This window comes from Durio zibethinus, chromosome 10, assembly GCF_047325235.1.
Source record: "Durio zibethinus cultivar Kanyao isolate XHJ-2024 chromosome 10, ASM4732523v1, whole genome shotgun sequence".
Classification (NCBI taxonomy): Eukaryota; Viridiplantae; Streptophyta; class Magnoliopsida; order Malvales; family Malvaceae; genus Durio; species Durio zibethinus.
In genome coordinates this window covers 27482720-27505722 of record NC_143171.1, presented here as the reverse complement: position 1 = coordinate 27505722, position 23003 = coordinate 27482720, and the positions used below count along the sequence as shown (strand labels likewise).

The 23003-nt window shown below is 33.0% G+C and overlaps 4 protein-coding genes, 1 long non-coding RNA gene and 1 pseudogene across 6 annotated transcripts; 4 read left to right on the top strand and 2 right to left on the bottom strand.

Annotated features, from left to right (window-relative positions):
• Positions 1-5318: 5318 nt before the first annotated feature.
• LOC111292856 (putative galactinol--sucrose galactosyltransferase 5) lies at positions 5319-8588 on the top strand. Its single transcript, XM_022885455.2, has 4 exons — positions 5319-6779; positions 7015-7192; positions 7430-7797; positions 7895-8588. The coding sequence occupies exons 1-4, from the start codon at positions 5544-5546 to the stop codon at positions 8456-8458; spliced, it is 2346 nt and encodes a 781-aa protein (XP_022741190.1). The 5' UTR covers positions 5319-5543; the 3' UTR covers positions 8459-8588.
• Positions 8589-9187: 599 nt separating this feature from the next.
• Positions 9188-12482, top strand: LOC111291717 (basic salivary proline-rich-like protein (DUF1421)). Its single transcript, XM_022883642.2, has 3 exons — positions 9188-9575; positions 9986-10264; positions 11125-12482. Exons 1-3 carry the CDS (start codon positions 9288-9290, stop codon positions 12202-12204), a joined length of 1647 nt encoding a protein of 548 aa, XP_022739377.2. The 5' UTR covers positions 9188-9287; the 3' UTR covers positions 12205-12482.
• A 1029-nt stretch (positions 12483-13511) lies between these two features.
• LOC111291718 (sirohydrochlorin ferrochelatase, chloroplastic-like) lies at positions 13512-15694 on the top strand. Its single transcript, XM_022883644.2, has 6 exons — positions 13512-13817; positions 13905-14122; positions 14222-14283; positions 14688-14798; positions 14905-14997; positions 15355-15694. The coding sequence occupies exons 1-6, from the start codon at positions 13771-13773 to the stop codon at positions 15454-15456; spliced, it is 633 nt and encodes a 210-aa protein (XP_022739379.2). The 5' UTR covers positions 13512-13770; the 3' UTR covers positions 15457-15694.
• On the bottom strand, positions 15663-17756 carry LOC111293438 (chaperone protein dnaJ C76, chloroplastic-like; annotated as a pseudogene). Its single transcript, XR_016345907.1, has 6 exons — positions 17537-17756; positions 17275-17452; positions 16681-16867; positions 16461-16567; positions 16173-16383; positions 15663-16089 (listed from the first exon to the last, which is right to left on the bottom strand). The product of XR_016345907.1 is annotated as a chaperone protein dnaJ C76, chloroplastic-like (transcript).
• On the top strand, positions 15934-16473 carry LOC149516633 (uncharacterized). Its single transcript, XR_016345908.1, has 2 exons — positions 15934-16161; positions 16254-16473. It is a non-coding gene; the product is annotated as an uncharacterized LOC149516633 (long non-coding RNA).
• Positions 17757-19659: 1903 nt separating the features above from the next.
• On the bottom strand, positions 19660-21914 carry NRT2.7 (high affinity nitrate transporter 2.7). Its single transcript, XM_022883647.2, has 2 exons — positions 20533-21914; positions 19660-20195 (listed from the first exon to the last, which is right to left on the bottom strand). The coding sequence occupies exons 1-2, from the start codon at positions 21663-21665 to the stop codon at positions 19949-19951; spliced, it is 1380 nt and encodes a 459-aa protein (XP_022739382.1). The 5' UTR covers positions 21666-21914; the 3' UTR covers positions 19660-19948.
• Between the last annotated feature and the right edge of the window lie 1089 nt (positions 21915-23003).

Below are 23003 nucleotides of genomic sequence, written 5' to 3'. Positions count from 1 at the left end.
AACAAGAAAATAAAAAATATGAGATTTATCCGAATCTTATGTAATAATCTTTTAAAAGTAACGAATTTAAATTTTAATATCGTGACTAATATTTTTACCTCCCATCACGACTTTTTTACATCACAAAGTTAAAAAAGAAATATTTATTTATGCATAAAAGAAATACTACTAATTTATTGGGATTTGACTTCAATTGTCAAAAGCATTAAACATGCAAATATTTTGTCAATTGAAAATTTTTTTCTTTCCTTTTTTTAATAAATTTTTAATTCTTAATTCAAAATCGTAAATTCAAACTTTAAATTACTTCATAATATAATAATAACTTTAAATTTAACACTCTAATTATCAATATTTTTTCTCGAGAAACTTGAGAGAAAATGATTTATTTATAGTAATTATTATTTTTGAAGATTAATATATTTTATGCACATTTTTACGTTAATCGAAATTTAATTTAAAAAATTTATTTTTTGATAATTTATTTTTTAAAAATATTTGTTTGCTTTATATTCAAAGTGTTATCTATGACAAGGAAAAAAGCGAAACAAATGGTAAACTCTTATGTTACTTTCATAACTTGGACAAATATTAAGAGTATAATCCGTTCTCTAGATGGTCAGTTTTTCCACAAAGCAGCCGTTTGAACTTTGCAGAAAGTCCATTACCCGTTGAAAGCGAGCGGTTCATGCATACGCTTTACCAACGAGGGGGTTACTCACCAATCCCCTTTTCCTATCATTGGCTAACACGTGTAATCGTTTGCGGTAGTTCATACATGGAAGGATCCTAGTGGTTCAGTGGGTAGTTGAACGATTTAGTCGTTGGAGCAATCAGTTACCGTTTTCATAACGTTTCCAACTTCCAAGTACGACGTCACCGTGTCTAACAGATTTCTTCCTTCAGAAGTTTCCACGTGGCGTACTATTGGTCCGCCACGTAACCTTATCGGCCTTTAACAATACGGCTGTCGGTGGATAATTTTTTTACTATTATTATGATTATTATCATGCCTACACTGACAAATGTCGGGTCCTGTTAATACAATTGATTTTCTTTAAAATTAAAAATAAAAAATATTTTCTTTTGTTTTAATTTTTTCGAGTTATTGTGCCTTACAATGTAAATTAAAATTTTTAAATTTTTCAAGGAGTTAAAACATTATCATATATTTTTATTTTATTATACTAATTTTTATTTTTTAAATAATTTTATTATAATAATGTATTAAAAAAAATATTTTTAAAATATTTAAAATCTTATTACAAGAAAAAAGAGCGATTTGATTTGAACATAAATCTTCGTGTTTTTTTAAAGATTATTTTACCACTAAATCAAAAATCAAAAGATAAATATTACTTTAATCATCTTTAAATTGTGCTTATAAATAAAGGTGAAAAATATTAAAAATCGACTTAAAATTATAATATTTTATTTGATTTAAATTAATTTTTTATTAGTTTAAATTAAATTTAAATATTAAATATATATAATTAGATTGGATTTTGAAATAAAAAATGAAAAACTAAAAAAATTTAAATCGAAATTAATTATATATTATTAGTTTTTATATTTATTTTAATTTTTTATAAAATAAAAATAATTATTTTATATTTAAATCTATTTAAATTATTAAAAATTATATTAAAATAATATATAAAAATTAAAAAATACTTAATCGAATTTAACTAAATTGATAGAATTTAATTTTATTTAAATCGAATCGTATGAAAATTTGATTTTATCTCTAATTGAATTTTAAATATTTATAATTTTATACATTAATCAAAAAATAAATTTGATTTAAACAGTTATTATCTCTACTTATAAAACACTTATTAATTGAATTCAATTAAAAAAGACAACAGTTTTTTAATTTTACTAAAAAATAAAAAAAATTATCAATGATACATTAAAAAGGTGAAAAAGATAGCGGATATTGAAATTTGATTGCATACCTCTTAAATGTCAGAATAACGGAATAACTCAAATGAATTAAGTTTTTATTTTTTTTAAGTGAAAAAACAGTGAAAGAAAAAAAGAAAAGAAAAAGAAGAGAAACAGGAAAAGTGAAAAGCTGGCGCAATGCTAGGGCCATGAATTAAGGAGGGCCCACAATCTTAGTAGGCCCAATAAAGGGCCACACGACTTTGAATCAGAATAATGTTTCTTTAAGTTTTGAACCCCACCAAAGTTTCAAGCTGATTTTTTTTTTTCTAACTCCCGAAAAAATTGGTTATTTTCAATAGGAGTGTTAATTTAAAATATGATGTGTGATATGAATATGATACAAATATAAGATATAAAAATAATATAATTTAAAATTTTAATAATAATCATATTTAAGCTTAACAAAATTTTTAAAAAATATTTTATATTTTCGTATTAATATAAATTATAATAAATAAATTTCATGTAAAATATGATACAAATATATAAATTTTAATATTTTATATGATACGAATACATGAATTATCTCTAAAAATAAATAAGTGAATTTGAAGTTTCAGGGGCCAATTCAACAATTTATTAAATTTATTATAGCTTTTTCTTACATCATACATTAAATTTTAATCACCACAAGAAAATATTATAATCATGAAGTAATAGTACATGTAACACCAATGATTATATTATTTTTAGGTTAAAGGAAATTGAAATATCAAGAGTGATTAATTTATATAATGTATATATATATATATTTTTAATTTTACATATTTTTTAATCATCGATTTTAATAAATTTAATGGATAAGAGAAACAAATAAAAATAAAAAAAGTTTAATTTCATTTTTGTATCTATTAAAATTAAAGATCAGAAAAATATGTAAAATTAACAAAATTTTACATTATGTATGGTACAAAAGATATTGAAATCTAAATTAAAATTGTAATATGACTTAAATATGATATGAAAAAAAAAACATAAAAATAATATGGTTTAAAATTTTAATAATAATTATATATTGATTTAACAAAATAAAAAATATATTTTATATTTTTATTTCAATATAAATTTTAACACATTCATATAAAATATGATATAAATATACGAATTTTAATATTTTATACTACATGAATATACAAATAATTAGTTTTATCAAAATCTACAAGAGAAGAGAAGAGAATTACTGTAAATGTTAAGATCGATTCTCAAACTTACAAGAATTTACTTTTAAAAAATAGGTGAATTATTTGAATTAAATCCCAAATTTATTTTTTAAAATTTTATTTGATTAAAAAATAAGTAAATTTTGTGATACATATTTCAATGTTTAAATTTTAGGAAAACAAGACAATAATGGATTATAATAAAAATTTTTTTTTAAAGAAGATAGTGTTTAGCCATCTAACTGATTGCTTGATAAAAACAAGTAGTAGTTCTCATTTTGGTCACCCATTATTTTTACTGAATTTTATAGAAAAAGTGAAATTTACTTTATTCCTTATTCTTTGTTTCATGTTTTTTTTCTCTCTTTCTTGTTTTTTTCTTTTACTTTGATAGCACCAACATTAGAAGTCAAATTCTTAATAGTTTCCTCCTTTTCTTTTTCTTTAAAGAAAGAAAAAAAAAAGTGAATCCCAACCTGCCATTTCTTTGGTATATTCTGAATCCAACATGCTTGAGCATCCCAATTGATCACGCGATTGAAAAAAATAATATTTTAATATCAAATTAAGTAAAATTCATGACGAATAAAAATTTATTTCAACTTGATTTTTGAAATTTTAATAATCTTCAAATAAAATAAACTTAATTTCATTAAATTCGAATTACATGGATAAAATTTTATTGATATTAAATAAATTTTTGATAAAGTACTCTCAATATATGCTTTTCTCGATTAGTTTTTAGAATTAATTTTCTTTCCTAAACCAATTCGTGTTCCTATGAATATTAAAGAGGAAAATTCCAAAATTTAATTTCCTAACAAAATTAAACAAAATTTAAAGATTTTATTTCATTTTTCTTCGTTTTTCCGTTTTTTCTCAAGCAAATCTCTGCCTTTTTGGAAAGGAAAAGAAAAAGATTCAAAAAAAGAATATTTAAGTTGGGATTGAATGTTGGGGACAAAAAAAAAGTTCTTTTTAAAAGAAAAGCTAAGGAATTTTTCTAGGAATAACCCAGAAGCATGCCCTTGCAACTTCCCTTACAAACTTTATAAACTGTAGTAAAGCATACCATATTGAATATGAAATATTTAGCAAAGATTTGGTTTAATTTATAAACACTTCTTAAGATTAGTTAAAATTTTATTTTAAAAAATAATATTTCCTTTATGCATTACTCTTACCAAATTCAACAAGAAATAATATATTAATTGCAAAATTTTTTCTATAAATATCACTTTAAATAGTACTTTTAACATTTTCCTAGTATAAATAATGTGAAATATATTTTTTTATTACATCATGATGACAAAATTTTAGTATAAGTAAAGAAAAAGAGAGAAACTTAATTCAAAATCAGATTCTTAATGTTTTTTCAAATGTTTTTAACTACTAAATTAAAAGTTTGAAAATGAAATATTAATAAGATATCGTGATATTGATTAAAATGATATTTAATGAAAAAATTAAAATTATTACATTATATTTATTGATTATGATGAAAATAAAAATATTAAATGTAAAATTTTTTGTTAAAATAATATTTGAACTACTCTTAAACAGTATTTATATATAAAGAAACTTTTTAATGAGATCTTTTGTTAAATCTTCAAAATTATTGTGCGAAAAAATTTGAGAAATGAATCACTATAATTTTACCTTTTTTTTTTTTTTTAGAAAATTATAAAAAAATTAAACAAGCAGTAGAACTGTCATTAAATTTTGTTTGTGAATATTAAAATGTTAGCTTATGTACTATTTTGCTATTTAATGGGATTGAAAAATTTTTTTAATAAAGAAGATTTTTTAGTATATTTTTAAATAATAATAATAAAAAAATAATAATACATGTGTCTTCCTTTCAACTGGTCATGGAAAGTTATAGGGAGCCTCCATGTTACATTTGTCCATATTTTTAGAATCTTCAAAGCTTGCACATGACTGATGAGACAAAACAAAAAGATTTTTGGATAATCTTAAATACTACTAATAACAATTATTTTCCTTTATGGTATGACCCACTAGATTTAATAAATTTCAAACCAACCCTTAATTTTTTTTTTTTTGAATTTTTTAATATTTCTTTTTTCCTCCATGGAAACCCCCAACTGACCTTCCCTCTCAAAGTTTCTGTTATTTTCATGGAGGGTTAGGGGGGGGGGGGGGGGCTGAGCCTATAAATTTGGGCTCTTCCCATTTCGTTTGAGCAACCAAAACAAGCAGAGTTCGATGCTTTCTCATTAAAAACACATAATCAAAGCAAACTGATTTTTACTGATTTTATTTCCTTTCCAAAATTTCAATTCTTTCTCTATTTAATTCACATTTTTTTCTCCATTTATTTCCATTACAAAAACCTCAATCAACCGATCTTTCTTGTATTTTGATCTCCTAACAAAACAGCAGCAACCCTTTTTTATTTTCCTTTTGATTATGGCCCCAAGCTTGATCAAAGCTAGCTCTGGTGTTTCAGGCCTTGTTGATGGCCATCACCAGTCTCCAATCTCTCTGGAAGGCTCAAACTTCACTGCCAATGGCCATGTTTTTCTCTCTGATGTCCCTGATAACATCACAGTAACTCCGTCCCTCTATGGTTCCTCCACTGATGACAAATCAATATCCAGTGTTGGATCGTTTGTAGGATTTGAAGCTGTTGAATCCAACAGCCGCCATGTTGTTCCTATTGGCAAGCTCAAGAACATAAAGTTCATGAGCATTTTCAGGTTCAAGGTCTGGTGGACTACTCATTGGGTTGGTACCAATGGAAGTGACCTTGAAAATGAAACTCAGATGGTTGTTCTTGATAAATCTGACTCTGGCAGGCCTTATATTCTCCTCCTTCCTCTCATCGAAGGCCCTTTCAGGGCTTCCCTTCAGCCTGGAACAGATGACAACGTTGACATTTGCGTCGAAAGCGGGTCCACCAAGGTCACATCCTCCGGATTCCGGAGTGTTCTTTATGTTCATGTCGGTGAAGATCCATTCAATTTGGTCAAGCAAGCCATGAAAGTGATCAGGATTCACCTTGGAACCTTCAAGTTGTTAGAAGAAAAAACCCCACCGGGGATCGTGGACAAATTTGGTTGGTGCACGTGGGATGCATTTTATCTTACTGTGCACCCTCAAGGTGTTTGGGATGGTGTCAAAGGTCTAGTCGATGGTGGGTGTCCACCAGGGCTAGTCTTGATCGATGATGGCTGGCAATCCATTAGCCATGACGAGGACCCAATCACTAAAGAAGGCATGAATTGTACTGTGGCTGGTGAGCAAATGCCATGCAGATTATTGAAGTTTCAAGAGAATTACAAGTTCAGGGGCTATGTAAGTCCTAGGACTTTGGCCACTGGTGCACCTACTAAGGGCATGAGTGCCTTTATCAAGGACCTTAAGGAGGAATTCAACACTGTAGAATTTGTTTATGTATGGCATGCCCTATGTGGGTATTGGGGTGGTTTAAGGCCTAATGTCCCTGGATTACCGGAAACCAAGGTTATTAAGCCGGAATTGTCTCCAGGATTGAAGAAAACAATGGAGGATCTCGCCGTTGATAAGATTGTTAACACCGGCGTCGGATTGGTGCCACCGGAGATCGTTGACCAACTATATGAAGGACTTCATTCTCACTTGGAAAAGGTTGGAATTGATGGAGTCAAGGTGGACGTTATCCATGTAAGTTATTAATACTTTACTGTCTTTTCCAGTTAAATTTTTAATGTTACTTTTGACATATTTGGTCGGCACGAAACTGCTACTTATTTTAGTGTCACACGTTATGTTCTGTTATTTCTCAACAAATCTTTGTCATAAATTTTTAACATTTTCTTTTTTTTTTTCTTCCCAAATTTTGTAACATGATTTTAGCCTAGTTTGATCTTTCAATTTATGTTTTTTTTTTTTGGAACAGCTGCTGGAAATGGTGTGTGAGAGCTATGGTGGAAGAGTTGATCTTGCAAAAGCTTATTACAGAGCACTAACAGATTCAGTAAGGAAGCATTTTAAAGGCAATGGTGTTATTGCTAGTATGGAACACTGCAACGATTTCATGTTCCTTGGAACAGAAGCTATTTGCCTTGGTCGTGTCGGTATGTATGCAAGAAAAATGTTTCAGGGTTTTCATTGTACTTGTTGTCTTTGTCATCCTTAAATGCAACCTTTTGTCTTGCTGGAAACTACATAGAATTTGTAGTTAGAACTTTTGAAAAGAAACCAAATTTAGAAATTTTCTCTTCTCGGAAAAACTGATCCTGTTTGCAGACTTGACTTGATGCTGTAGTTTTGGCCTGGCTGATGTTTTTTAATGTCTGTTGGTTTGTTTATAGGTGATGATTTTTGGTGCACTGATCCATCCGGTGACCCCAATGGCACATTCTGGCTCCAAGGTTGTCACATGGTTCACTGTGCCTACAACAGTTTGTGGATGGGCAACTTTATCCACCCTGATTGGGACATGTTCCAGTCTACCCACCCTTGTGCTGAGTTCCATGCTGCCTCTAGGGCAATCTCTGGTGGTCCAATTTATGTCAGTGACACTGTTGGGAAACACAACTTCCCCTTGCTCAAGCGGCTTGTATTGCCTGATGGTTCGATCCTCCGGTGCGAGTACTATGCACTTCCAACCAGGGATTGCCTCTTTGATGACCCTCTCCATGATGGCAAGACCATGCTCAAAATCTGGAACTTGAACAAGGTAAGTCATGTTGGAACTAAATAGATGAATTATTTTACAAATTGTACATTTTGCCATTATCTGAAATATCTGACAATTTAAACTTCAAATGTAACAGTTCACTGGTGTGATTGGGGCATTCAACTGTCAAGGAGGTGGATGGTGCCGTGAAACTAGACGCAACCAATGTGCCTCTCAGTGTTCTCACATGGTGACTGCCAAGACCAATCCCCGAGATATCGAGTGGAAGAGTGGCAAGAATCCAATTACCATTGAAGGTGTACAAGTTTTTGCCCTGTACCTGTCTCAGTCCAAGAAGCTGATCCTCTCCAAACCATTTGAAAACATTGATATATCACTGGAGCCATTCAATTTCGAGCTGATAACTGTTTCTCCAGTCACTGTCTTGGCTGGAAAATCAGTCCAGTTTGCTCCTATTGGACTAGTTAACATGCTCAATGCTGGTGGTGCCATCCAGTCATTAGCCTACGATGACTTTGAGAGCTCTGTTCAAATTGGTGTGAAGGGAACCGGTGAAATGAGAGTCTTTGCATCAGACAAGCCAAGATCTTGCAAGATTGATGGGAAAGATGTTGGCTTTGAGTACGATGAACACATGGTCATTGTTCAAGTTCCATGGTCTAGTCCCTCAGGTTCATCTACAATAGAGTACCAGTTTTAAGCAATGTTTATCAGAAGAAAGTCATTGACTTCATGACTTATTACAGTCCAAATGACTGAAAGTAACTATTTCAATTCATGTTAAATGAAGATAATTACTAGTATGGTTTCAAGAACAGCAAATTTTATTCTTTTTTTTAAGCAGTTGGATTATGTAGCTTTATCTAAATTGTTCTTTTTTATAAATTTATTTTAACAAATTTATAAAAAATTATCCTTCCGAATCCAAATAAAAAAGTATTTTTATCACTTAATTTATTATATTCAAAATTTAAATTTATTAAATATTATTCGATAAATTCATAAATTAATTGAATTTAAATTTAAATTTAATTAAATTATTGAACTTTATTAATTATACGAAACCTAATCACCTTAACAAATTTTATTAAAAAATTAATAGAAAAATGTTGTGACTGTAAGATAAGTGACCATGGTTACATCATTAATATTCCTGTTTTTATATAAATTATAAATTATCAATTAAACATCAATAATCAAAAATAAATTTCTTTTGAAGAATACTATAATTTATTTATTTATTTATTTATTTATTTCTTTTCCAATGATACTTATGGGCCTAGAGCCTCCCTCAAAACTTTGAGCCCATTAGGCTCATCCTAAAAGATAAATACTACAAAAAAACGGATTAATCCATCCATTAAGGAAAAACCCAAACAAACCCTTACTTACGACTTAATAGAAAACGCATTCTTTCTCCAAATCAATCAATTTCTGAAACCCCAAATCTTCCCTCATACCAAGACCTCCCAAAAAAAAACCCAAATTCTTTTCCATTTTCTGAAAAAAAGCTGAAGAAAATTTGATCGATGAATACGTCCCAGTTCATGGACAAGCAAATAATGGACTTAACATCATCATCTTCACCACCCCAAAGTACCAACAAAGATTTCATCGATCTGATGAATCACCCGCAAAACGAAGATGATCACAATCATGGCTCTGGGTTTAGCACTGGTAATAACGGGATTAGTAACAAGGAAGAGATCTTTCCCAGCTATGATTTCCAACCAATCAGACCCGTTTCAACAAGCCTTGATGGCGCTGGAGTTAATAGTAATCCCGGGTCTTGGGGTTTGATTGATTCTAAAACTAAGGTAAATCTTCAATTTCCCTTATTTTCGTTTTTTGGTGATTAAAATTTGTGGCTTGAATTTGAACTTTGGGGGTTTATTTTATGTGTTATAGTTTGATCAGTGAATTTGTGGGTATGAACTTAATTTCTTGATTTTTCCCGAATTTTTTAATTAGATTTATTGTGGTTTGTTCTATGAATTGTAGTTTGGTTAGTAACTTTGTGGGCCTGAACTTAATTTCTTGATAGTGTACTTTATTCCGTGTTTGGGTTTTTTGAGATTAAATTTGCTTGGGGTTTATTCAATACATTATAGTTTGATTAGTAAATCTTCGTTTGTTCAGCTTGATTTCATAGTAGTTAAGCTATGAGGTTAAGCTGAAGTTCTTCGACTGCAATAACAATTGCTTGAATTTTTGGTGCTGAGTGCAGAATTATGGTTCTCTTGACTCCATTGAACCTGCAAAAGTCATTGTAGAAAAGGACCGAAATGCTTTTGACACGTCAATTTTGGCTGAGATTGATCAGACCATGAAGAAACATACTGATAATTTGATGCACGTGTTAGAAGGTGTTAGTGCGCGACTGACACAGATGGAGAGTAGAAGCCGTCACCTTGAGATTTCTGTGGATGATTTGAAGGGGTCCGTAGGAAACAATCATGGAAGCACTGATGGAAAAATGAGACAGCTGGAGAATATTTTAAAAGAGGTATTTTCTAAAATAATCTTCGTCAGTATTTGTTTGTTGTGGCTGCCTTTGGTATAATAAAGGTAGAAATAGATGTACATTGTGTATCTCGTGAGCTCAAGTCCAGCAGCTTTGGTTGATAATTTTAATAGTTTTTCAGATTGTTATTCTTTATGAAGATTGGTGTAGTTGCTTTTATCAGGATGTTTAGTTGTTTTACTTCAAAGAAATGTATCTTTTGATGCCAAACATTGTCAAATACTTGAAATGCTTACAGGGTAAGTTTGATAAGTTTAGTTATAGGAACTCTGCAGCATTGATACTATTAACTGATAGCAGTCAAATTAGTAAACCAATGTGGAAGCATGATATTAAGGATATGAAGTTACCTTCCAAACACTTGATTTTGTCTTACTACGTTCTTGGTCTGACTAAATTGAAACCTGATCAAATTATGTCACTCACTGTGGCTATGTCTTTATCTATTAGTAATGTGGTGACTTCACATTTAGTTCCCAAAGCGAAGTTAGATTTCTAACCCACCTTCACTAAATCCTAGGAGTATGTTATTCAACTGCAAAGATCTTATCTGGACTTACAATTACTTATTTGAGTACAGAGGATTTGGCTGATTTATAGTGGCACTTAACAAACTCCCAAAGAGGAATAATGTTCTCTTATCATGTAAAACCAAGCTGGCTAATCCATGAGGTCCTGCTAATGTCTGATGTTAGGTTACTTGCAAGAAATATTTGTTGATGTGGTATTGTTAAAGGGCAGATTTTGTCATCTATACCGAGATTTGAGCAAGTTATGCACGTTTACATATTTTGATCACTGACTTGTCTGTTTATTTGATGTTTTTGATCAACCAAATGCAGGTGCAGACAGGGGTGCACGTTTTAAAAGAAAAGCAAGAGATAATTGAAGCTCAGTTACAGCTTGCAAAGCTGCAGGTGACCAAGGGAGACCAGCCATCAGAAACCCAGAACACTGCTCATATGAATTCTGTGCAGCATGCTGCATCTGCTCCTTTTCAATCTCACAAACAGCTTCCCCCTGCTGCCTCTTTTCCACTATCACTTCCTTCTGTTCCTCCTGCTGTTCCTCCTCCAGCTCTTCCCCAGCAAAATCTGCCACCTCCAGTCCAGCATTTAAACCAGTTCCCTCAGAGCCAAGCTCCTTCTGTACCTCAGCGAGACACTTACTATCCACCACCTGGCCAAACTCAAGAGGCTCCAAGTCTGCAATTCCCAATGCCTCCTACTCAGCAGCCACAGCCCCTACCTGCAGCACCACCTCATCAACCATATCAACCAGCCCCTCCACCGCAGTATTCTCAACCACCACAGCCCCTTCAAATCCAACCTTCCTTAGGCCACCATCCTGAAGAGGCATCTTATGTTCCTTCTCAGACCTATCCACCAAACCTGCGCCAGCCACCCTCTCAACCTCCCAGCGGGCCTCCTTCCTCCCAACAGTATTTTGGTGCTATACCACAAAAGCATGACCCACCATCCAGCAGGCCTGGTTCAGGGTTTCCTACTGGATATATCCCGCAATCTGGGTCAAGTGGGTCAAGTGAACCTTATGCTTATGGTGGATCACCTTCACAATATGGAAGTGGCTCCCCAATGAAAATGTCGCATCTCCCATCTTCTCCTTTGGGGCAAAGTGCTGGAAGTGGTTACCCTCAGCTTCCGACTGCTAGGATCTTACAACATTCATTGCCCACGGCATCTGGGGTTGCTAGTGGATCAAGTCCTTCTGGATCTGGGAATAGGGTTCCCATTGATGATGTGGTTGACAAAGTGAACAGCATGGGATTTCCCAGAGACCATGTTAGAGCAACTGTTAGAAAGTTAACAGAGAATGGCCAGTCTGTTGACCTCAATGTGGTGTTGGATAAGCTAATGAATGATAGTGACGTACAACCACCTAGAGGTTGGTTTGGCCGGTAACCTCGTGTCACTGATTCATGTTGATGTATAGAAGTATCACTTGATTATTGTTGAATTTGTTTGGAGCTTAGGGATTATTTTGCCCCACTTGCTTTCTGGTTTCTCCTTTTCCCCTCTTCACGCTTTCTTTCTTGCTCTTGTTTCTAAATTTCAAATTGTTTTGTTGGCTTAACCTTGAGGAGTTGTTTAAAATTCTGGTTTGACTGTCCAGCTTTTTCACATCTGTGTGTACTTACAATAATCTGAATTAAATTGTCAAGTTTATATTTTGTTGAAAATGGCTTTACTTTTATAATGTTAATGCACATGCCATTTTATGGTGGCCCTTGAATGGGAAATCTTGCCTTTGCCGGTGGAAGATGACGCCGAAGACGATGCCGACGACGACCAGAACTCAAGTTCTGGTGTGGAGGAGAAAGTGAAGATGATTAGCCAGTTTTGAAGGGGAAAAGAAAACAGTAGAGGATGGTAAAGGAATGTACCTACCTGCTGGATTGGTAGATGCCTTTCTTGATTAGTTCTTGAACCATATCATGAAGAAAGAAAGTAATGAAAGAACAAAAGGACAATTTCTTCATTTTCCTTTTATAATAATGTCATTAATCCATTCAGGTCCTCATAATTGGCTTAATGATGCATTTGTAGGGATAGTTCCAGAAAAAAAAAATGATATTTTTGTAGGTGAGTTGGAGGATTTGTGTTGCTAATTGCTAGTATTAAACAAACTCAATTCTTTAAATTGCTTAATTCTTCAAGTCAGATAATATTTCTCTCACTACATTAACTCAGATCATTAATTGAAATAATTGTAATTTTATATTATTTTTTAAAAATTATTGTATAAATTAATTGAGTGGTTGTAATTTTAATTACTTTGCTTTACTAATAAACAAATTTATTTAAAAGTACGGACTTTTTTTTCCTGTTTGAAACTTAAAAAAAAGAAACAAGTTGGACATCTCCCACTTAAAAAACAAGTGGGAGCCAAATATAAATATTAGATCTTATGACTCGTTTATTTGTGTTTTGTAAAATATTTAAATGGTATATTTATATTATATTTTATATAAAAATTATGAATTATAATTTATATTGATATAAAAATATAAAATATATATTGTTTAATTTTATTAAATTCATATATAATAATTATTAAAATTTTAAATTATATTATTTTTATATTATATTATTATATTATATTTTAAATTATCAAATTTAATAAATATAAAAATCATGGAACCTAAAATAAAAATATCTCCTTTTCTATTCCATCATTAATCAGTTAATTCGATTAAAAAGAAAATTATGAATACACCTATATGGAGCATGAAAACCTCATCAATGTTCAAATAGTGTTTATGTTAAATGCATTTGGTTTAATCAATATGTTCCTTCGTATTTATGTTAGTGCTAGTTTTAGGCGACTGATAGACTTGGTTTTATTTGGAGTTTATGCTAGGCCGTAGAAGAGTTGGGCTAGAGTTTCCTTCTGGCGATACGACGACGATGGGTTCTTCCTGTTCATATTGAAAACGGTCACTGCACTCTTTAGAGTTGGCTCCAACGATGTCGATAGAATCGTCATTTATCCCTCAAACTCTCACCCTTAAAAGGTAAAAAACTTTTTTGATTAATTTTTAAATTTCTTCAAGAATTGTGCTCTTTTATTGTTTTTTTCAATTAAGTCCTTCAAACTACAGCTCTTCAGTTATTGAAACTGCAAGAAAATCTTCCTGGGCACCCCTCAAATTCTCAAAATATCAAACAGACCCTTCAAGAAGCAGAAATTTCGCAGCAAGATCAAGCTTGAGCGTCGAAAACGGTGGATTCAAACAGTTCCCAAATAGGGTTGGTGAAAAAGATGGAGTCATCATCGTGGACCATGGTTCTCGCCGTAGAGAATCCAATCACATGCTAAGTAAGCTTTAAACGAACTTAATTTCTGGTTAAATAGGTAATTAATTAAAAAATCTATCTCTTTTTGAGTTAGTTATTTTTAATTTTTAATGAGTTTCAGATGAGTTTGTAGCCATGTTTAGAGAAAAAACGGGGTACCCAATTGTCGAACCAGCTCATATGGTAAATCTTTTTATTTTATTTTTTTAACCATTGTCTTTCATTGTAGTAAATTCTTTTTCTTCAGTAAAAAAAGTTACTACTTTTTACTATGAATTCTAGAGGAATTCCCATTTTGATAGTGTTCTGTTAGAACTTAGAAAGCAATTTTGATAACAAAGCTTTTAGCTTTGAACTTGTCTATTTTATTTGGTCCACTGCTTTCAGCAACATTAGGCAGATGTGTTTTTAAGGTAGATATCAATGTTTTGATACTCCTTTTTTTGTACTTCAGGATTTGAATCTTAGTCACTTGAACTAAGAGTCCAACATTCTATTAACAGATCATGGCGTTTTGATGCGTTTTAAGATGCTATAGTATTATATATGGGGCAATGAATTCTTACATTTTTAGTTAATGTAACTAGGAGTTGGCAGAACCATCGATAAGCGATGCATTTCGTTTGTGTGTTCAACGAGGGGCGGGTCGCGTGATTGTAAGCCCATTCTTTCTCTTCCCTGGAAGGCATTGGCACCAGGTAGCTCATTATATTTGCATCAAATGACTTGACAAAGAGCAAATGTAGTGTTTGAAGAAGTTTGGTTAATTCCATTTTTGCTGTATGATACTATGTCATTTCATAGGATATCCCATTGTTAACTGCTGATGCCGCAAAGGAGCATCCTGGTGTATCATATATAATAACTGCACCACTTGGCCTGCACGAGCTGCTTGTGGTATGAACTCTCTTGTTTTCCTCATTGGTCATCATCCACTTCATATGAGTTTTGTATAGTTTTCTCCTGCTATATTTTCCAAATGGTCCTTAACTTTCTAGTTTGCTCGTGTAATAAGATTTTGAAACAAAGGAGTTAGAAAGTCATTATCAAGTACATGATTGTTATGAAACTTTCTTTCTTATTGCTCAAATGTCAATAAGTGAATTGATCTTTCTTTTCTTGTGTCTTGTTTTTTGATTGTTCTTGATCTACTAACGAATATCCTTGTTATAAATAGTTTCCCTTTCTTCTTGTGTTACTTTTACCCGATTATGAGGTGTCTTCTTCTGTAAATTTTGTTTTTCTATGTTGCAGGATGTTGTAAATGATAGGATCAAACATTGCTTGAGCCATGTTTCGGGAGATGCAGATGAGTGCGCGGCTTGTGCTGGAACAAGCAAGTGCAAGCTCTATTGACTCATGGATGGAAGCAAAAAGTAAGTTTTCGGGATTGAATATTGCGAAGGTTCCCATTTTAGTGAAAGTTGAGATCCTAGCATAGTGGTTTTTCTCTTCTTTTCTTGGATGTTCTATCTACAATTCATGCCAATATGACTTTTCTGGGTACTAGACCAAATATGATTTGTAAAATCTGATGTGCAATACAGATTTGAGTTTCACTGTTAGAATAAAACTTCAATCTTTTCTCTTTTCATTGATGAGTAACGTTTTTATTGGTTACAAAGAACTCTAGATTAATATCATGTGGCTATATTGACGACAGCTTCTGAAACTAGAAAAACAAAAAGAAAGCATATTACAGATTGAAAGAAAGAAACCATAAACATATATAATCTGCCATATTCATGTATATTAGAACTATAGCAGTATACACAGTCTTCCATTTACCTAGTATGCAATTCATATATGCAGAATAGAGGCTGATCTCTGTATTTTGTTCACATATTTTTGTCACTTCCAATCCCAAATATTTGAGCCAAAAATGGTTTTAAGTTCCAAATTCTGCTGAATCTTTCCATCTTTATTTTCATGGCAGCGTTGGCTTAGCCTCTGCTTGATCAGGGGTCTCTTCTTCAACTGTCACTCTCCCTGCAGCAGTTGAGAACCACTTCTGTTAAACAATAGAAAATAGTGAATTCATTAACTTAGCGATCATTAAAGGTATAAAATACCATTTCTCTGTCGGCCTTGAGCCTCAGCTTGCTGTTTTAACTGCTTGTTGAAAGCCTTAGCTGCCACAAACACATTTGCAGGTCTTTCCCAACCTCCTCCGAATACACCATACCCTTCCTTTGGCTGAGGTTGTATCAAGAATTCAAGCACTGCTAACTCTTCCCTATCCACCCAATGGATGCAGTTCACTGGGCATGAATCAACTGAAACCTGCAAAATTTTCCCAACCATCCCCATTAGCAGTTAAAACAAAATGATGGTATGATGCATAACAGAGATTTCTTTACATTGATTTTTTGATCATCGTCTCCATATTGAACTCTAACTCGCGCACATCCATGAGCTTCATCCATTACAAATGTGTTGCTTGCATGGTGCACACATTCTCTGCAACCTGGCAACAAAGCCAATTTGTAGATAAAGACTTAATGGCAATGGAGGCTGGAGTTTGGAACATAACATGCAATATATCATATGTGACTTGAAAATGGGTAAAAAAAAGTGAACCTATGCATGCGTTTGCATCAACAAATAAAGCTTGGGGTCTCAAAGGCCCTTTCCAAGAGCTATAACCCGACACATTCCTTCCAAATTGTACGTTCATTGGACCAATGGAAGCATCATAATCTCTCCTAAGATTATCTTTTATCAGCACTTCATAGGCTTCATTCAGCATTAGAGTATACTCATGACCCTGCACAAACATCAAGAAAATCCATCAAAGGACTAAGTGTACTCAATTAAATTCAAAACATTAACCTAAAGCTTAACTCGACATTCAATATTTTAGAGTTCAAATCTCAAACTTTTATAATCTCTTTTTCTGTCTTCAAATCACTACTTCATTTTTAAAAAAATAAAGAATAAATTCATAAACAAAAATGTTTCGATCAAATAAATAATAAGGATTAAATTATACTGTTCCGAACTCTTTTTTTTTCTCGAAATACATATTTTAAACAAATTAAAAAACTTAAAATAATAAGTATGTAGTTATATTTGACATATACTTGTATCCGACATTCACCTCTAATTTGAGTAAGATAAGGTATTAATATAGCAATTAAAATTATTAAAAAAAAAACTTTGAGAGGAACTGACCTGTTGGCCAGCTATATCAGGGTGATACTTCTTTTGCAGCCTCCTATAAGACTCTTTAATTTCTTGCATATTAGAATCAGCAGAAACTCCAAGCAACTCATAGTAATTCTTCTTTGATGTTGCTTTTGCTCCTACCCTTTTTCTACAACATCTAATCTCATCCCATTTCTGCCCCCACCTTGAAAATAAACAAAAACCAATGACAATTCATCTTTTTACAACCCAATTTCATGAAAATGTTGAAAGATTTGCTTGAAATTACCATGGATTTGACTTGTTTGAACTGAATTTGCCATGAATATCAGCAGTAGAAGGTTTTGGGACTGAGAATTTGTGAATTGGAACTCCACTGGCTATCATTTTTTTTCATTGATTTTTTTAAATCCTGAGATTCTTTAATATAGAGATTTTTTTTTTCTCAACTGAAAAAAGCAGATATGCTTTTAACGGCTTTCTCTTTTTAATCCAACAACCAATCCCAACTTAACACATCAGCAATTCGTGACACGAGGTTTATACGATGACTGGCTATGTGGAATTCCTCACTACGACGTCGTGTAAGCAGAGAAAATTGCGGCGGCGAAGAAGATGGCATGGACAGCCAAATTTCTGCTGCCGATTAGACAATCTTTTTCTCAGTCTCGGCAACCATGCAAGTTTTGTTAAGCTAAATTCAATCATTTAATCATTTTTTTTTTTAAATTTGCTAAAAAAAATCCTATCTTTTTTTTTTCTTTTCTTTTCCTGCAGTTCATGGAAAAATTGGACCTTTGAGAAAATGAGAAGAGAAAATTTGAGTATAAGCTTAATACAAAGAGAAAATCTGTTCAAGACTTTTTCTTTTGAGGCAAGTTTTGTTTTTTTAAAGATATTTCTTTGCTATTATAGTTGCCTTTTTTTTTTTTAATGTAAATTCTGCATTTTTAATTCATTTTTAGCAAAATTTGACTGTTTCCCATTTGACTAAGCTTTCAGCTTCTCTTGATTATTGATTTTATGAATACTCTTTTTTTTTTTTTGTTTATATGAATTTTCATTGTTTTCTGGATTATTTTCTCTCTGTTTTTATGTTATTTGTAATCGTTGAACTGGTGTGTAGATAAAAAAAATTGTCCCTTGCCAATGTTTTTGACTTGAAAAGTAATTGTTTTCTCAGTCAAATCCAGTCGATAAAACACCTCATAGAATTTGAAACTCATCATTTGATGCCATTGCAATGGAAGTAGCCATCTTTGCACTCATTAGTATGATCAAATTGCTTGTACCAGGATGCCATTGCCATGGAATAGCATTAGCATTCTTACTAGGGCTGCATTTTAAGTAAAGTTGAAGGCTGGTAACTATTTTCTTTCATTGTAATACTTGGTTTGCTGTTTGTTCTCATGACGACATCTGGCTTTCATAGTTGAGAAACCTTCTGTTGTGTTTTGGAGTTGTCCAGGAAGTTGAAATACCAGAAACATTTTTGGTGTATCAGTTGTGTTTGGAGCTGTCTACTGTTGGCCGGGTTTTACATATGCCATGGATGGTGAGTGGATTGCCTGGTTTAGTCCCATGCCTGCAAAGTATTACTTTTAGTTATGCTACTCACCTCTAGGGTGGTTAGCTTCAAATGACAACACGTTGCTGACAAATAACCTTTTAATTACCAACAGATTCATAATTTAGGTAGCAAATTAGAGATTTTTAAAGTTTAGGGATCATATTGAATATTTTATTATAGTTCAGGGACCATTCAAAACATTAACCCTGTTGATAAAGACGTGTGATAATCATCATCATCATTCCATATCTCCAATTTTTTAATGAGTTGGTATTACTACAAGGATGCTAATATTAGTGATTGACCAGTGGGAATAAAGAATAATAGGATTAAAACTCTGGCCAGTAAATTGGGCATGACTCAAAATTGAGTGGATGATGCTATAGTCCCTTGTTGAAAGGAAAGCCTACACTGTCCAAGTACTTTACAGCGTTGCTTGATGCCCAAGGCTGTAGGCCTCCTTGAAATAGGAGCTTGAAGGCAGGGGATGCTTCCTTATTAGAGATGATTTCTGCACTTGATTTTCATTGACCTGCGATTGCATTAGAACTCTAATATGATTGCTCTGGTCCTTATTTCTACTTATAAAATACGTTGGAATTCACCTTCTAAGTTGTAATCTGGTCAAGTGGCTCATGTATAAAACATTTTCTTTACAAGCTTTTGACTGCAATTTTTGATTTTGCAGTCATGTCTTGGATTTATGTTCGATAAACTTCGTCTGTATATACTTAAGGTATGTTCTCACTCTTATCACTTTATTTCTTTTAATGCTGGTTGAAGAACAATAGTTTGAGGTTTAATTAAACATTCTTGTTTTCATTTGATATTTTTCAATTCAGTTTCGGTTAACTGTGTAGTCTGCATAATGTTTTGCCAATTATCATCTCATTTACATCATTAGCAAGCCAAAACTAAAGTTACCCTGCTAACAACCATTCTGATCGTAGCTTCAGTTCTTGAATGGACGCTTATTTACTTATTCTTGCAAGGATAACATTTCTCCCTGTCTATTCAAATGATACTGTCACCAGTTTGTACCAGCATGTAATCTGTCTCGTTTTTTTCGATATTTGGTCCGATATGTCTGAAACCAGCATTCATTTTGCTTGTAAATATCATATGCAGATCTTATACCAGCAGGCGATAATCATCATCAGCTGAACTTTCACCAAAGGAATAAGGACCGCAAAACATGCCTCCCCATTGAGGAAAGTAGATTAAGGAGACTGAAAGGGTGCAAACAATCATCATAAGGCCCATGAGAGAAATGCTTGTTTGAGTTGAAAATTTATCCCCTGAGAACAACAGCATCTGTGTTACAACAGCCCCCAGCGTCCCTCCACTTCCTGTCATCCCTGATATCACTCCCAGTGACCTGCAACAATAGAATTATAATATCTCAATGCTTTTTCCTTTTGCACATGTTTGTCAAAGGAACGGTGCTCTAAAGACAGTGGTGTGTCAATTTGCGAATGTAATTGCTTGCCCTTAGCTTGCTGACGTAGCGACAATCAAACAAAATGCATGGTTGTTTTCAGCAATTCTTGGAGGAGAAAAACAACATTAGGGGATGCAGCATCAGTATCACAGTCTTTCAGCTTTCTTCGCAGCAATAATTAAACATCTCTTTGGAACATTTTGTAATGGTCCTCATGGAAATATTAAATTGTGAAAGGTCATCGTAGCAAATAAATTGTATTACTAGCTCATACCTTTTGGAAACGAAAGGAACAACGCCAAACGTGAGGCCAGAAGATGCTTGAACAAACACAGAGAAGAAGCACATCACAGCAACGGAACCCCCCAGAGAGTTAAGTCGCCCCAGCAAAACACACAGCAAACCAGCCACCGTCTGCACCACCCATAAACTCCATAGCCTGCCTCTGATTCCAAACCTCTTCGCCATCCGATCAGACAACACCCCACCCATTGGCCTTGCGAACCAGTTTGTCAAAGCAAAACAAGCTGCAATCGTCCCAGCAACCTCTAAATTCACTCCAAATCTATAGTAAAAGTACTGTGCAATAACATTATCCATTGTCATCTCCACCCCAAAACAATAACCATATATCAAACCTAGTATCCACCCTCTATAGTTCAACAAGCCATGAAAGAGAATTTCTAAGAAGTTATCCTTTGGCTTGTTTGAAGTCTTTTTGGAATCTCTATAGTTCCCACAAGGCAGGTCTTGGCCGTAAACCAGGACCAATATTGCTGTTAGAGCTTGGAAAACAGCAGGAACAACAAAAATGACACGCCACGCAGTATTTTCTGGAACGTCGAAGGATTTAACAAGGGAATATAGCAATGGCATGACTAACTGAGCTACCCCAGCTCCCATGTTAGCCCATCCGGCTGCGACTCCATTAGCAAGGCCAACAACAGAGCTAGAAAACATTGAGCTCATCCAGAACTGGTTAGCAACAAAGTTAGCCAAACAAAACCCTACAAGAAACCGAATGAGAATGAACGAAGTTAGTGACGAGACAAAAGCCGTGGCTAAAACTATTGGTGCGGTGAGGAGAGAGACTGTGGCGGAAGCAATACGTGGACCAACGAGGTCACATACGGGTCCCATTGCAAGGCGGGAGAAGATGGAGCCAATGAAAGCAGCTATACCGGCAGTGCCTACATCAGTGACGGAGAGGTTAAGATCGTTGCGGATAATAGGTATAAGGGGAGGGATGGAAAAGGTGGAAAAGAAACAAGAGAAAAGAGACAGCCATGCCAGATGAAAGGCAAGCATGTGAGGTGGTGAGGAGGAGAGTGGGTGGAATTCAGTGGCTTTGAAATCGGAGTCCACAGGGAGAGAGAAGTGAGTCTTTCTTTGGGAAAAGGGTTCCATAGGAGGTCTTCTGGTTTTGCAAGAGGAAATAGGTGTGGGAGTTGATTCAACTCTTATAATTCTTTACTTTTGGTGATGAAGAGAAAACATGCAATTTATTGTTGAGGATATGGCCTTAAGATTTTGTAGCTAAAAATTAAATCTGATAGCTCAATTATCAAGGACAGTTATTTTCTCAATCAAACCATGGCCCCTTCTTATGGTAAAACAACCCCTTCTTATGATAAAACAACTATGGCATAATCTTTTATCTCTTTTTTCCCCTTTTAGACCTTAAATTATACATTAATTTTATTTGAGACTTCATTTCAGAATATGGCCTTAGGATTATGTTGCCTAGTAATGGAGATTTTGTTGCTAAAAATGAAATCTGATAGTTCAACTCAATCAATTCATGGCCCCTTCTTATGGTAAAACAACATGGGCATAATTTTTTTTCATCTTTTCCCCTTTTAGACCTTAAATTTTATATATAATTTCATTTGATAATTCATATATAATCTTTTCTCACTGTTTTTGTTTTTCACTTTTAATTTCTTTTATCATTATCTCTTCACCAACGCAAAATTTGTAATTTTCTATCTTGTTTTACTTTATTTTTGAGAATTAAATATAAATACATTTTTATAACGTTTAAGTGCTAATTAATTTGAATTCATGTAGTAATAATAAATAATATTAAACTAGTTACACTATTAACAAAGTTAGAGTTTAGTTTAATTGGTTACCCTTAAAAAGTAGCATTCTATAAGTTTAAGATTTAAATTTTAATATTTATAATTTTTTTTCTCAAACTACAAATTTTTTTGTTAAAAAAAAAAATACTGTTAACAGTTGAAGTTCATAAATTTAATTAATTAGTTACACAAAAAATAAATAATGAAGGAATGGAAAGCACATGACTTTCCAAACACTGAGCCAATTGATGATAAAACTTGTGGTTGGCGAGAAGAAAAATGATATGATAATATGTGGTGAAAAGAAGGAAAAAGACCAGGCGGGTCATGGCAAGGCATCATATCCATACAAATTCGTTGTGAAAAGTTCCCGCTTTGAGGAAGTGATTGTGGCCAAATCCCAGTCTTTTGTCGCGGTAGTTGTATATTGCCGTCAAATTTGCCATTGTCATGGATTTATTAACTCTTAATAATCAATATTAATATGGGATACTATAACTTCTTTTTCTTTTGATATCCTTAAGTTGGTGTGTGGCTTTTTTGTGACCGCAGGGACACGTTTGACTATTGAAAATAATTTCTCTATAAAAATATAGAGATAAGATTGCGTATTATAAATTTTTATATTGGTTCGGAGAGTCTTATGCATTAAGATTTATCT

Excerpts from the sequence above, each read along its gene's own strand:
- LOC111292856 (XM_022885455.2), top strand. The coding sequence starts at position 5,544 with ATGGCCCCAAGCTTGATCAAAGCTAGCTCTGGTGTTTCAGGCCTTGTT. Across the intron at positions 6,780-7,014 it reads TCAAGGTGGACGTTATCCAT|CTGCTGGAAATGGTGTGTGA; the intron begins GTAAGTTATTAA and ends TTTTTGGAACAG. Across the intron at positions 7,193-7,429 it reads TATTTGCCTTGGTCGTGTCG|GTGATGATTTTTGGTGCACT; the intron begins GTATGTATGCAA and ends GTTTGTTTATAG.
- LOC111291717 (XM_022883642.2), top strand. The coding sequence starts at position 9,288 with ATGAATACGTCCCAGTTCATGGACAAGCAAATAATGGACTTAACATCA. Across the intron at positions 9,576-9,985 it reads TGATTGATTCTAAAACTAAG|AATTATGGTTCTCTTGACTC; the intron begins GTAAATCTTCAA and ends TGCTGAGTGCAG. Across the intron at positions 10,265-11,124 it reads TGGAGAATATTTTAAAAGAG|GTGCAGACAGGGGTGCACGT; the intron begins GTATTTTCTAAA and ends AACCAAATGCAG.
- LOC111291718 (XM_022883644.2), top strand. The coding sequence starts at position 13,771 with ATGTCGATAGAATCGTCATTTATCCCTCAAACTCTCACCCTTAAAAG. Across the intron at positions 14,123-14,221 it reads AGAATCCAATCACATGCTAA|ATGAGTTTGTAGCCATGTTT; the intron begins GTAAGCTTTAAA and ends AATGAGTTTCAG. Across the intron at positions 14,284-14,687 it reads TTGTCGAACCAGCTCATATG|GAGTTGGCAGAACCATCGAT; the intron begins GTAAATCTTTTT and ends TAATGTAACTAG.
- NRT2.7 (XM_022883647.2), bottom strand. The coding sequence starts at position 21,665 with ATGGAACCCTTTTCCCAAAGAAAGACTCACTTCTCTCTCCCTGTGGAC. Across the intron at positions 20,196-20,532 it reads GTTCCTTTCGTTTCCAAAAG|GTCACTGGGAGTGATATCAG; the intron begins GTATGAGCTAGT and ends CTATTGTTGCAG.